Raw genomic sequence first — 14,909 nt, forward strand, 5'->3', positions numbered from 1 at the left:
CGATTTAATTTGGAGGAGGCTCCCAGGGGTAACGAATGGGCTCCCAGCTCCTTGGGGAAGGTGGGAGCATCCCCCCACCCAGGTCATTTGGCTGCAGGTATCCTTGTGTTATTTCTCCCCTTTCCTTCTCCCAGGAGCAGGAAAAGGAAGCGAGGAACAGAGCCGCCTACATCTCTGCCTTGCCGAAATCCCCGCTGTGGTGGAGAGACTTTGACAGGGACAAGGATGATGACAACTCATCAGGGGGCTGCAGCCCAGCAGCAGGCGGGGGTGGATCCGGCTCCTTTCATGGACTCGTCTTCTAGCCAACGGGTTAAACCAGATAGTCGATGTCCACAGGGCCAACCTGAAGCCAGAGGCTCCTCTTCCTCACTGATGACAATGAACATCTTGGAGGAGGATTTGGGGAACATTTCAGTGGAAAAGGGCTCAGGGGCTGATTTGGAGGTGCCCGGAGGGTCCCACCGCTTCCTATGCACTTGGTCTTCACGCCTTAATGTAACTAAGCTAATGCGGAGATGAGCAGCTGCTGACAGCTCAGAGAAGTGCCCTTTTGCTTCAGCGCAGCCATGTCTTGCCTGCTGTGAGCCACACCACCAGCCTGGGGAGGGGATGAGGACTAAGATGGGGATGAAGATGGACCCAGTGGGACCCCAGGGATGGAGACATCCCATGCATGTCCTGTCTGCAGCCCTTCCCTTAGCACTGAGTTGGTTTTGCAGGGATTTCTGCTTGGTGGTTGGGGTTTTTTTGTGTGTGTGGTTTTTTTTTTAATGTGGTTTTGAGAACCCACCTTGACATACCTCTAAGTAGAGGAAGGCTGAAAAGGCTGAAAAATGCCAAGCAGCCAACATGGCAACACTTACCGGGTGGGGCAGCGAGCTTGCAAGCCTGCTTGGTCACAAGCTTGGTCACAGCTGGTGGAGCAGAGGGGTTTTATGTAGCATTGCAAAGCACCTGAAAGAAACTGAGGGGCACAAACCCCCCCAGCCAAGATGGACTGACCTGGTCTAGTTGGGTTTTATTGGGCTCCAGTGAGGCCCCGCTGTGTTACTGGTGGTCACCAGTGTGGATGCTGTTTGTGCATGTGGCCGGCCCAGACAGAGCTGTTTTTCCAGACATGTCTTTAGGACTTGGTTAGCCTCCTGCTGCTGCTGTCACCTCATGGATTTCTGGGCTGGATATGCCCTTTGAAACTTGGGCTTTCCTTTGGGATACCTTGAACTGAGCAGCAAACGACAGAGCCTCCCCAAACCCACTAGCTATTTCATTTTTTTAAATGCTGATTTGCAAGGACAGTAGCCCAACCAGATATATCAACTCAGTATAAATACATACTATGTAAACCAATGTATTATGTAAACCATTAATGGGACAGGGGCTGATTTTGGTGGCAGGTGGCCCACCTAAGCCCTGGGCGGCGTGTCTACAGGACTATGGCTCCCTCCCATGTCCCTCCCCAGCTGCTGTCCCTGCCTGCTCCTCCCTCACGCCTGTAGTAGAGATTTCTCTGGCTCAAGTGGCAGAGACTTGTGCCTTAGGTCCTGGGCGCAGGGCCTAATCCTGACCGTGGGGTACTGGGGTGGGAATACTGTATTGCTGTGGAGGAAAAAGCAAAGCACAGATGTTGTTATGGATAATGCGAGCAGAAAGTCTGCTAGAGAGGACACTTGGGATCAAATCTCTGGTGTATACTATCATATTCTTTTATTGCCTTTCCTATATATAAATAAAGGAGATGAATTAATTCAACAGAGAGGCTTAGTGTCTTATTGCAATACTCATAGCTCTTGGGCTGATCGGTCAAAAAAAGAGATGGAGAAGCTGATGGGAGATGAGCATCCAACTTCATGGACACATGACAACCCTGCAGAGCAGTGGCTTGGAAGAGGCGAGCAGGCAGAGGTGGGATGGGGACCCCCAGCCCAGAGCTAGGTGCCCTCTGAATGCAGATCACAATCCTGTTGTGTTTTTTTTCTTCTTTTTTCAGATGAGCAGTGGGGTGTGTTCATTTTATTTAAGTCCGCTAGACCTGAAGCGGTGCTAAGAAGAAATAAATTTGGACCCAAAGCTGAAGTTATACAAGAAGTCGGGTGTTTCCTGGTGTTATTAATAGAATTTTATGAACCTCCTGTCCAAAGAGGTTGCTGAAAGCTTTCATGTTGCTGTGGTGCCAGCTCCTTGCTTTGTGCTGGAGTGTCACCTGGAGGCATTATCTGGGCTGCGTGCTGGAAGGTGCTTTTGCAAGAGACTGTCTCTGCCCTGATGAGATCCTAAGCTAAATAATCAAGGCAGATAACCAACCCACCAGGGAAAATGGAGAGGCTGTATCATAGCTGTGCTCTTCCCTGAGTATGTCTTGCTGCTTTCCCCCCAAGATTTTCTGAGACGAGCAGAGGCAAACTGAGGCAAACTGCCCACAGTGCTCAGCATGGGCGGCAGCCGGGATAGTTTCAGCAGTGTAACGGTGTGGTCTGGTTTAGTCCCTGTTAATTTTCTATACTTCTTAGCATTGGACTTCCCTTTTGGGCTCAGCCTTGAGCCTCTCTTTTCACAGAATTATCTACAGTTGCTCCACGATCCTCTCCCCAAAATAATTACTATATATATATATGCATATAGCATAAATATGTATTTATATAAACATATAATATTACAGAATCATAGAATTGTTGGGGTTGGAAAAGACCTTCAAGATCATCAAGTCCAACCATTAACCCAGCACTGCCAAGCCCACCACTAAACCATGTCCCTCAGCGCCACACCTACACCTCTTTTAAGTACCTCCAGGGATGGGGACTCCACCACTTCCCTGGGCAGCCTGTTCCAGTGCTTCACAACCCTTTCGGTGAAGAAATTTTTCCCAATCTCCCATCTAAACCTCCCCTGGAGCATCTTGAGGCCATTTCTTCTTGTCCTGTCGCTTGTTACTTGGGAGAAGAGACTGACACCTACCTCACTAATATATGTAAGTTATGAGTAATATACTGGAGATTTTACATAAAGTTTGCATTAGTATACTTTATTAATTTATTAAAATAATAAATATAATATACTATCACTATATCATATAATATTATAGCTATAGTGTACTATTAGTAGTATATTGTAATATATGATAAGTATTAGTAATACATCATCAATATTATAGAATTATAGAACCATGGGATTGTTTGTGTGGAAGGGAGCTGTACAGAACACCCAGTCCCACCCCCTGCCCCCGGCAGGGTCCCCTCCCGCCAGCCCAGGCTGCTCCCAGCCCTGTCCAGCCTGGCCTTGAGCCCTGCCAGGGATGGGGCACCCACAGCTGCTCTGGGCAGCCTGGGCCAGCGCCTCGCCGCCCTCACGGGGAAGGGTTTCTTCCTCATGTCCAACCTAAATCTCCCCTCTCTCAGCTTCAAGCCATTCCCCCCTGTCCCACCACTCCCTGCCCTTGCCCAAAGCCCCTCCCCAGCTTTCCTGTCGGCCCCTCCAGGCACTGGGAGCTGCTCTAAGGTCTCCCCGCAGCCTTCTCCTCCCCAGGCTGCACAGCCCCAGCTCTCCCAGCCTGTCCCCACAGCAGAGGGGCTCCAGCCCTCTGACCAGCTCCGTGGCCTCCGACGGGCCCGCTCCAACAGGTCCGTGTCCTTCTGATGCTGAGGACCCCCGAGCTGGACGCAGCGCTGTGGGGGGGTCTCAGCAGAGGGGAGCAGAGGGGCAGAGCCCCCTCCCCTGCCCTGCCGGCCACGCTGCTGGGGATGCAGCCAGGGCACGGGCAGCTTTCTGGGTGTGAGCGCACATTGCCGGGTCATGTCCAATTATTCATCCACCAGTATCCTGAAGTCCTCCTCAGGGCTGCTCAGTCCAGTCATCTCCCAGTTTGTATTGATACTAAGAATTGCCCCAACTCCAGTGCAGGACCTTGCACTTGGCCTTGTAGAACTTGGTGAGATTCATACAGACCCACTCCTCAAGCCTGTCACGGTCCCGCTGGATGGCATCCTGTCCTTTAGAGTAGCATCCACACCACTCAGCTTGGTGTCATCTGCAAATGTGCTGAGGGCGCGCTCAATGCTACGTCTATGTAATTTATGAAGGTATTAAATAGTATTGGTCCCAGTACGGACCCTTAAGGAACAACACTCATTACTGATTTCCACTCAGACACTGAGCTGTTGACTGTAACTCTTCAGATGGTCCATCCATCAGATCCCTATCTCTTCAGTTTAGAGGAAGAAAGTTATGTGGCACTGTATCAAAAGCCTTACAGAACGGTAGTATAGCATTAGTATAGTATGTTACTATCTATGCTATACCAGTTATAGTACATACTATATTAATATTTGTGTTAGTAATAACAGTAATATTTGTATATGATATATTGGTAAAGTGTGTACGATAGTATGGCCCACAGTGGCACACAGGCCTCTAGCAAAAGAGAGCCTGCAATGGAGTCCCCAGCTCCAGATTTGGGATCCCAGATGTGCTGCAGATGTGAGGTGATGCTACTCTTGCTAAAAAAAGGGGGTTACAGGGACTGTGCTGTAAAGGTGTCTTTCCACAGGTGTCTTTTTTGGTTTTTTTTATTATTATTATTGTTAAAGTAAATGTAAGTGTCTTGAAGGGGGGACTTGAATTTTTAACTCTGGGGAAAAAGATGTGTTCTTGTGCTTAGGTTTTATGTGAGATTTGGTGGCCTGAGCTGGGGCTCACAGGCACTGAGCTGCTGATGGGCGAGGAAGCCAGCATTTGTCCTCACCCTGTGCACAGCAAAGTGTATCCCTGGAGCAGATATATAGTATGAATTTCACTTCAGCAACTGAAAAACACACAGTTTGGGTTCTGGTATCAGGAAAACCCTAACTGCATCCTAAAGGTCCTCATTGGGCAGACAGGACACCTGAAGCTATAAGGAGATACTTGGTGACACGCTGGGAATATGCTCTGAAAGCTTTAAAGTTGCTGCACGATTCAACTTGATCCTGTCATTAATTCCCCACTCAGAATCCATGCTGGGAGTCACCAGTGAGAGATGGTCTTTTTATTTTCATTCTTCTATTTTCCCATTGCTTTCCTGCTGCACATACAGTACTTAAAAATGAGATCACGTTCACGTCAGACATGTACCATGTTTATTAACAGCAAAAAAAGTATTATCTAGGCTTCACTCAAGACCAATTTACAGGATAAATAATTGTTTCAAATTACTTAAAAAAAAAAAAAAACAACAAACCCCCAAAGAATAAATTAATAACTTATTAGCTGTCCACAGTGATTTGAAAACTTAATAACCATTCAAACAGTGACACCACAAGAAGACACGTACTGTACAGTTTGCCACAGATTACTCTTGTCCTTCCTTCTACAAATGGGGAAAAAAAAAAAGTAAAAATACTCCTCTTTACGAACAGTCATAGGCTTTGAAACACACAAGACATCCCTGCGAATCGGTTGCCGACACAACGGCTTCAAAGCCGGGGCTCCGACCCCACCTCGCAGCGGGTTAAGAAACAAACAGAGGAAACTACCCTAATGTGGCTGGGGCCGTTCCCACGCAGGGATGCCCAAAGTCAACGGGGACCCGCTGACTTCCCCAAGGGCTGGGCTGAGTGGGACTTAACTAATCTAAAGGTTTGGTCCTAACCCTATGGGACTTAGCAGTGGGCTCCCCGTGGAGCCCAGGGTCCTGTTCCCTTCCCCTCTCTGTGATGTGCTTCAGCCACCACGTTCAAAGGGCTCTCAAAGAAAATGTGGTATTTTCAGGGTCAACATGGCAGCAGAATGCTGAAACTGTGCAAACGGCTTTTCCCCCACCTGCCTTGCTCAGGAGAAAATCCTGCCAATTTTTTTTCCACCCTGGTAATTAGGGATGAGGGTTTTTTAATGAGTTTTGCAGAGCGGGATGTGCAGTGTCATGTGTGATGCTGGACATGACAATGGGGTAGCACCACATGCTTCCCGGCCATTGCATGCAGACTCAAAACAGCTCTTTGCATTATTAGATGCCAATTAATCACACCTCATGATGCATCTGTGAGGTTGGGAAATAAGTACTAAAAATCTTCATTTTACAAGCCAGAGAAAAAGCAGGATGCAGAGTTCAAATGAACTCCCTCGACCCACCTGAAGATAAAGTGTGGTATCACCCAAAGAACAACAATAAAAATAATGTTTTTTTATCTTCTGGTCTTGGGGCAAACCTCTCCCATGTAGTCAACCCACTGGCCTACAAATGAACCCGTTATATGTTAGCAATGGGCTGCATCAAAAACTAAGAGTCTGCTGATCAGAAGCAAATCCATTGAGCTCTTTTAGATCAAGAGATGGAACCATGTGGTCAGCTTCTGCTCCAGGTGTTGCTGGCTAGTGTTAAAGTTTGGACACTGTGCCAGGACCGGCTGGCTGTGGGTTGGCATGGAGAGAGCTGTTTGGTGACACCTTGCTACATATCAAATTTTCTCAAGAGCAGCCACTGAAGTAGCAACCTGATTAACAGCACAAGTACAAGGAGATAAAATTACGACTACAAGGTTGTGACACCAAGGACAAGCTGATGGAGGGATCAACTGCTCCAGCCAAGGACAAATCATGATCAAAAGGTGCACATGTCTACCTGCAAGAGCCTTATTAACAGTTGCAAGATCATTGCATACATGTGGGCGGGCTGGTGCTTTCTGGGCAGAGAAGAGAGGCACAGGGACTCACCAGGGGCCCTAAACTGGTTCATTGGCCCTTGTGAGTTGATGCTGGACTGGTCTCTCTGGTTTTCTTGATGGCTCTTTGATGGCCATGTGTGTCCTCTGGCTGGGGGTGGGGTTAGGCTCTGCTCTTCACCCTTTAGGGCTTCTCCACAGGCACAGCCCCACTGCACCCATCTCCTTCAGACAACATTCCTCCAACGGCACACACTGTGTGGGTGAGTGTCAATTTTACATGGAATAGCAACATCACCAGGTGGGAAAACATCAACACAACGCAAGCATGAATTGACAAAACCATCCTCTTACTTGCCTCCTAGGCCAGGAAGATCAGACAGGACCTGGAAGCTATTTAAACATCTTCCTACTGAAGTCCACCACCACATAAGACCTGGGCATGGCTCTACCCCTCCCAAGGAGCCATGATCATTGGGTGGCCAAAGCAAGCCAAGTCTTCCCGGTATGCTCGAGGGACTGGGATGCCAGGGTGTAGGAGCTGGCATGGAGCTGCAGAGAGCTCTGGGTTGATGTCTGCCCTAACAAATTTACAGGTTCAAGCTGTCTCCCAGTTGCTCGGACTGTGTGTCTGTGTCCCGGACGACTTGGTCTGGGCTAGCCAGCCCTCTCCCAGGTGCAAGGGATGGCCCCAGTGTGAATCAGGTTCCCTCACCGTGGGGTATGGCCTTAGGGGTAAGCTGTGCTTTGCCACTTGGCTTCATGGCCAGAAAAGAGGCCCTAGCTCCGTTTCAGGTATTATAGAGCTCTAGGCAATACCTTTGGCCCCTTCCCTCACATGGAGGAGTCTCTGCTCAGCCCCAGCAGCACAGAGTCTCAGGGTAAACTGGGGGGAAGAGATGTCTCTGGTCCCTCCCCCTGCTCCAAGCAGGGTCAGCTGTGGGGTTGATCCACCCTGGGTCTTGAAAAGCTCCAAGGATGGAGGTGGCTCTTCATGCGACAACCCTGTGAAGCCCATGGCACTGCTGCCCCATGGTTAGTTCATGGGAGCCCCAGAGCAAGGTGTGTCCCAGCACGTCCAGGTCCCCACCACACTTCTAGCAGGGTTTCTCCTGCCCAGCTCAGAGCTGGGTGCATTGACCAGGGCTCCCTGAAAGCCAGAGCACTGAGGCATCATGTTGTCGGGCAGGATGAACCCCTTGAGAGTGAAGTGCCCTGGGTAAGTCGTGAGAGTGGTGGGAACTCTCCTCCCACCGTGGCTTTTACTGACCAAAACCCCACTCCACAACCCACAAATCTCTATATAGCTGACTCAAGACTCATGCCAAAGGAGCACATGGGGAGGACCAAGACTCAGATCTTGCTGGCAAACTCCCTGCTTTCTTTCCTCCCAACCTCATGTTCCCCCATATATAAACCTTGCCAGTGGCTGGTGGCCCTGGGCCCAGTTCCATCCCCTTAGCCCCCCGTGCACCCAAGCCTTAGATCGTTTTGGTTCCAGCTCTGGATTTGACCCTATCTGCCAGACACTCAAATTTCTCCTGGCACAGTCTGCACTCACACGTATTTTGTTTCTCCAACCTGAGACTAAGCATAAGCCTGTCATCCATTTAGAGCTTGAAATGTATTTCCCACTAAACACTCAAGTGTCAGTTTGGAGCAAATCAGCTACAAGGCAGCTCACACATCCCACCAGAGGAACCATAAGCGGCAGTCACACACAGTGAGGGATACATGTTTTTTGATACTTCTGCCTTTAAAACGTCTAGCTTAGTCATTCTAAAGCTCGGGGAGAGCTTTGATCCATGGCCCTGGTACTTCATAAAACTCAATATTGAGGTCATGATGCTTGTCCCACAGACAGCCCTTCTCCATGAGCACACGCACACCTACAAGCACATCTCTTTTCTTAAATGGGACCATAGAGCTGAAGAGCAGGCTCTGACGTGAAGACTCAAGCCATTTTAATTGCAGTTAAAATGAATCATTTCCAATGTTCTCAGCTTCCTAAAATACCTATTTCTAACAAAAGCGTCAGTAATACTTGAGCATCCAAGTATAGAGTGGATGTGATAAACTCAATGCCTTCAGGACAAAGTTCTTGGCAGTCCGTGTAATTAAACCAGCTGCTTTTCAATATGGTTTAAGACTAAATACTGCACAAACATTAATCATCAGGGACTGCTGTAATCAGCCTGGCAACTGTCAGGAATGACTATTTCCACTGCAGCCATTGATTACTTAATGGCTTTCAGGAGGGGCTGATACAGTCATGCCTACATGGCAATGCATAGAGTCTATGGGCTGATACTTAGCTTGGAGAGGCTATTTGCTTGGTGCTTAGCTGGGAAAAAAATGGAGAAATATGTCTGTTTCTGGGAAAATGTAGGCCTCACTGCAAAGCAGAGAGGCACCAGCGACCAGCAGTTGTGAAATAGCTACTTTTGGGATGTTTTGTTCCTTGGTCTGCCAAACGCAAAGGGCCAGTTGCGGGGATTCTCATGAAAGCAAATCATTAAAACTGGAGGCCTGAGCTTGGGAAAAGAGCTATCCCATGCCAGGGCTTGCCCCATGAACAAATAGACATTTGTGGGACATAGAGAGAAAGGACTAGTTTCTCCAGCACCACAAAGGGCTTTGGATTAAATATGGGAGCGGGCACTAGACGCACCTGGTCCCAGTGCAGAAGCACAGGGCACCGGCTCGAAACACATCCCAGCTCATTGCACTGTCTCTCAAGCCACTGCACCACCAGAAATGACCGCTGCTGCTGCCTCCCCCTCGCCTGCCCACTTTCAGGGTGCTTTTGGGACTTGGTGAGCTCCCCATCTCCCAGATGAAAACAAGAACCTGAGCATAGGCTATCACTTGATTTCTCCAGGCTTTTGGTTCAGTTCAAGATTTTCTTTAGCCTGGAGCTGGGCTGTTTCATCTTGAGAATAGTTGCACTGCTTTACTGAGAGAGACCCAAAGCAGCCCAAAGAGCTATTCCCAAAACTGCTGCTGCAATCCACCCCAGAGGTGGCTGCGTTTTCGCGTGAGAGGAGAGCAGCACAGCTTTTGGCAGGAAAACACATCCAGCGTGCACCATAACCCTTCTCCCCCAGCCTCATCTTCCTTTGTGCCTGCCCAACAGTTTAAGAGGATGAAATAGGAAAAAACCAGCTTCCCAGTTGAGTCACATTTGCTTTTTGGTGGGGATGGGGAGCTCACTCCCACCCGGGTGAACACACTCTGGATCAGCCCCAATGTTTAGTCTCCCCTGAGATGCAGTGATGACAGGGGCTATAGAAATCCGAAGCACTGTACTCTGCTCTTCATTTCATTATCTCACTATGCAAGCGTGCAAGCCCCCAATGAGAGGCAAAGGCCCTTGCAGGCTGTATCACACTCCCTGACCTTCAGAAAGCATCTGGCTGTGCTAAATCTTCCCTTTGGGTTTTGGTGTGGTTTTTTTTTTTTTTCTTCCCCCCTAGATGATTATTCTTTTTGCCATGAGCATTAGGCTATTTGCTTTGTTATTCCTGTAAAAGGCCAACACTTCAGTGTCTTAAAAGGGCCGTCAGAGCTTTTCCATTAATAACCTTCCCTTTCATGGCATGCAAGAAGAAAATATAAACCGATGTTGGAAGTTCAAGATTTATTTTACTAGCACGCAGCCCTTAAGGGACTGGTACCCTATCCCCATGTGGGTCACGTCTGGCTCTTTCCAAATGCGAACAAGATTAAAGAAATGTGTTAATGCTTAAGTGTTAATAATCAATATGACTTGGTGGTGTTGGTGGAAGACAGAGCCCATGGCACTAGGAGGGGTTCAGCTTGCAGAAAGAATAGCTCCAGCTTTTTAGTAGATATTATTACCTAATCTTTCTAATGTCTCCTCGCTTTGGCTCTCGGTTTGCAGGCGGCCTGTTTATTCATGTCAGTGCTTGCTGTCTGGCAATCAGGCTGCTCCACGGCAATCATTAATTCTTCCTGTTTTCATGAGATCATGAATTATTATCTCTGCAATGAACTGTATCTTCCTTCTCGGCTCTGCACCCAGCAGCTGCCTGGGGAATAATCCCAAAACCTGGATGTGTCAAGGATGCTGGCAAGGGGCAACAGCAGATTCCCACCCATAATTAGAGCCTAGAGTCGTTAATGTCAACAAGCCCCATTTCTGTGTTGAGAAACATTGCTGAAGATGGGGAGAAAACACCTAATCCAGCCCTTCGCACCCACCACAAACCAACCATAATGCTACATCAAAGCTAATGTTGAAACACCTTGCCCTGACTCTCCTGACCAGCCTCTTCCCACACCTAAGACCTCACCATCAACCAACATTTCAATTACACTACTCCTTTCCTCCAAAGTACACCCCACTGGACTTCCTCACCCAAGACCAACCTCTGCAGTACAGCATCTGCCTTCTCCCACTGCTCCCAACAGCCTTCCACTCCCTCCTTGTCACTCATCCTTGTGCCAGTCCAGATATACAGAGTCTCCAGAGCCTCCCTGTGTCCTTTGTACTCAACCAAAGAGCCTCTCATGATGGCTACAGGTGGAGGACTCTCACTCTCTGCATTTCTTTTGGTGCCACAAAGGGCAGATTTTGGTTCGTAAGGCCACATTCACGGGCAATTGATTTCAGATAGGCAGTGGGTCAGGGCTTAAATTCTGCCATCCAAAGCCAGTATGTCCATCCCATTGACTTTGAGAGATGTTGGAGAGCATCAACAGCAGAAGACATCCAAACAAACAAACATGGCTGTTTCACACATGCATGTGTGTGAGAACGGGGCAAGTCCTGGGTTTCTAAGTCAGCTCAGTGGAAAAGTCTGGATGCTCTTCAAGCTTCTGAAGGTTAACAACCACAATCAAAACCATGGGGGCTGTCCCACCAGGAGAAGAATAGCCCTCAGAGGTTTTGAACATGTTATTTACAAGAGATGGGACAATGAAAGTGATTTCAAAAGGAATGGTCCTTGCTCAGTTTTGGGATTGTGAGGAGGCAGAGAAGAGGGCAACCATAAGGAGTGGGGAATCAGAGCTGGGGAATGATGTCCTATGAGAGATGCTGCAAACCTGCATGGCATGGTTTGGGAGTACAGCGTCGAAGGAGATGGGGAGAGATGATCAGTGTTAGCACGTACAAGGTGGTTTTAATAGCTGTAAGCAAAAGATGTGTAGGGTGAAACCTGGTATTGCTAAGTCAAATTCCTGGATTGTGCATCCAGCAGCTAAAGCACAAACCTAGCCACCGAACACAGTTGGTCTTTATCACTGGCAAACAGTATCCGCCAAGTCTTCCCCTGAAATTAAATTTCTTTTTGCCTTAATAAAAAATAAAAAAATGAAGACCCTCTCCTCTCCGCAGACAAGTCTTAGAAATCCAGCCCAGCAGAGCTGTCAGCCTGCTTCGCTGCCTGCCCCAGGCACTACTGCTTCGTGCTCTTGGTGGGCTCCGAGGACTGCCGCACATCAGTCCACTCCTGCATGGTGCTCTGCAGCGCCTGTGTCTTCTCCTTGTCCACTTGCACGTAATCAACCTTCTCATCTGAGGCGACCGACGAGGTGGAGGGCTGTGGGGAGGAGAAACACGGCCACCGCCTGGTCACTCATTAGCTCCTCACTGCTCCCTCTCGCTCCTTCCCACAGCAGCACTGTGGATGCTGCAAGTCCACTGGCACCTCCCCTGCTTTCCTGCAGACTCCATAGCTCACCACCCTCCCTCTAACCTCCCAAAGGCTCCTGGAGGAGATATTTCAGTCTGCCCTGCACCTTGCTTGCATGAGACTATGGTGCAATGGGAGGGAAGAAACAGCAAACTGGGTGTCTATCTTCATGTCAACTCTGGGACATGAATATTTGGCTGCAAATGTGTTACCTAACTGCTGACATTGCAAATTTAGCATTGCTCCTTGCTCATTTTTGTGTAAACACCTCAAGAACTCTTACAGATACACAAAAATCCCAGCTCCACCCCTCTTAGCTGTGCTGACTCCATGTACCTATGGCACTAGATTATTTCCATCCCCATAACAACAGATATGTTTGCAGGTTCACCCAGGAGACCTGCTGAGGAAGAAGGAGATAATTTTTCCATAGCTTCTTCAGTCCTGGAATTTTGCCTGCCACTACAAGCATTACAAGAGGACCCTCAGCTGCTTGCAGCTGGAGCCAGGTGATGTTTTTTAATGACTTACAACCACCTTTCCAGGCTGAGATATACTTTAAATTGGTAATATCTGCAGAAATATGGCTGGGCAGAAATAAACAATTAAGGGACAACTGTCGGACAGTAAGAAGACCTAACCAGTGGGATGCTTTGCCTAGGAAACAAGGTGGTGTTTGAAAAGTTGAGGCCAACTCACAGGTGGCTCCCACAAAGGTTTAGACAATGCCTTGTCCTTCGCTGACCCCTCACTCAGGTGCTGCTTTACTTGAGCCAGCCTCTCATTCCCCCTCCCAGTTTGCTCAGAGTGGCACCCAGTTTGCTCAGAGCGGCACCCAGTGGCCTTTGGTACCCCCCCAGCCCACTCTGTCATCCTTGAGTGTCTTCTTCATTTTGGTAGGTGGCCTTACTGGGGAGGTTGTGAAATCTCCATCGCATGAAAATTTTATGCCTCACTTGTCACCTCAGGAGAGATGGTTTCCTTTGGATGTGGGGATGCCCTGAGTTCATCCCTTCCCCTATTTTCCTACAATTAGCAATAATATGAGGCTTGTTTTCCCCGTGTATGAGCCTGGACAAAAGTCACCAACATCTGGGTCTTTAGGCTGTTCCCCTCTCACATTTCCACAGGACACTTGGCAGAGACATCCCATTCCCGACCCCTCATCTCCTCACAGCTCTTTCTCACCGGGAAATGGCTTGATCAGCTCAACATAATCTAGCTTTTAAACTTTAGCTTCACTTTGTCAAAGCAGTTTGTACTTCTCCTGCCCAAATGGCACCCTTTAAAGGCACCTGACTGGCAGCCAGTAGGTGCCCAGCATTATCTGAATGAGCTCCGGAAAGTACCTCAGCTGGAAAACCCAAGTCTGGCTTTGGAGGACCTGTTCTTCTGGAGGAGGAAAAAACCCTTTTTTGATACTTCTTGGGATACCTCCTAACAGTTTTTGAATACATAATCTTTAGATGAATTTCTGGTCTCATCAGCATCCCTGAACCCTTGCACATCCATGCTTCTGGTGACACTTCCAGCAAGGCTGCAGACATGCAACAGAGCCCGAGTCCGACCTAGAATTAATATAGCAGCAGACCATAGAGCCATAGAATCACAAAATGGTTTGGTTGGAAGGGACTTTCAAGACCATCTAGTTCCAGACCCCCTGCCAGGGGCAGGGCCCCCTCCCCCCAGCCCAGGCTGCTCCCAGCCCTGTCCAGCCTGGCCTTGAGGCCTGCCAGGGATGGGGCACCCACAGCTGCTCTGGGCAGCCTGGGCCAGCACCTCGCCACCCTCACGGGGAAGGGTTTCTTCCTCATATCTAACCTAAATCTCCCCTCTTTCAGCTTAAAGCCATTCCACCTTGTCCTATCACTACAGGCTTTTGTAAAAAGCCCCTCTCAAGCTTCTTTGTCAGCCCCTTTAGGTACTGGAAGGCTGTTAGAAGGTCTCCCTGGAGTCTTCTCTTCTGCAGGATGAACAAACCCAACTCTCCCAGCCTGTCTCCACAGCAGAGGGGCTCCAGCCTCTGATCGTCTTTGTGGCCCTCCTTGGGACCTGCTCCAAGAGGTCCATGTCCTTATGTTGGGTGCCCCAAAGGTGGACGTAGCGCTGCAGGGGGGATCTCATCAGAACGGAGCAGAGGGGCAGAACTGCCTCCCTCGCCCTGCTGGCCATGCTGCTGGGGATGCAGCCCAGGACATGACTGGCTTTCTGGGCTGCAAGTGCACATTGCCAGATCACGTTGAGCTTCTCATCCACCAACACCCCCAAGTCCTTCTCCTCAGGGCTGCTCTCAACCCATTCTCCACCCAGACTGTATTTGTGCTTGAGATTGCCCCGACCTACATGCAGGACCCTGCACATGTTCTTGTTGAACTTCATGAGGTTTGCACGGACCAACTCCTCAAGCCTGTGAAGGTCCCTTTGGATGGCATCCCTTCCCTCTAGCATGCCACAGAGATTGACGTTGGCAAATCTGCTGAGGGTACACTTGATCCCATTGTCTATGTTGCCAACAAAGATGTTAAACAACATCAGTCCCAGTACTGACCCTTGAAGAACACCATTCACCATCAGTCTCCGCTTGGGCATTAAGCTGTTGACTGCAACTCTTTGAGTG

The 14,909-nt window shown here is 48.9% G+C and overlaps 2 protein-coding genes across 6 annotated transcripts in view; one reads left to right on the top strand and one right to left on the bottom strand.

Annotated features, from left to right (window-relative positions):
- The window catches only part of USP35 (ubiquitin specific peptidase 35), a 30,091-nt gene extending 28,339 nt beyond the window's left edge, over window positions 1-1,752 (top strand). For all 4 annotated transcript variants that reach the window (XM_027798894.2, XM_055701761.1, XM_055701760.1 and 1 more), the window contains exon 11: window positions 135-1,752. In XM_027798894.2, coding sequence (XP_027654695.2) covers window positions 135-305 — 171 coding nt within the window. In that variant the 3' untranslated portion in view covers window positions 306-1,752. The remainder of the gene's footprint in view (window positions 1-134) is intronic.
- A 3,342-nt stretch (window positions 1,753-5,094) lies between these two features.
- The window catches only part of GAB2 (GRB2 associated binding protein 2), a 101,749-nt gene continuing 91,934 nt past the window's right edge, over window positions 5,095-14,909 (bottom strand). Inside the window, exon 10 of one of the 2 annotated variants that reach the window (XM_055701186.1) lies at window positions 5,095-12,199. In XM_055701186.1, the coding sequence (XP_055557161.1) occupies window positions 12,056-12,199 (144 nt within the window). In that variant the 3' untranslated portion in view covers window positions 5,095-12,055. The remainder of the gene's footprint in view (window positions 12,200-14,909) is intronic. The other variant, XR_008730754.1, reaches the window with a different exon arrangement.

Source organism: Falco cherrug, chromosome 2, assembly GCF_023634085.1.
Source record: "Falco cherrug isolate bFalChe1 chromosome 2, bFalChe1.pri, whole genome shotgun sequence".
Taxonomy (NCBI): Eukaryota; Metazoa; Chordata; class Aves; order Falconiformes; family Falconidae; genus Falco; species Falco cherrug.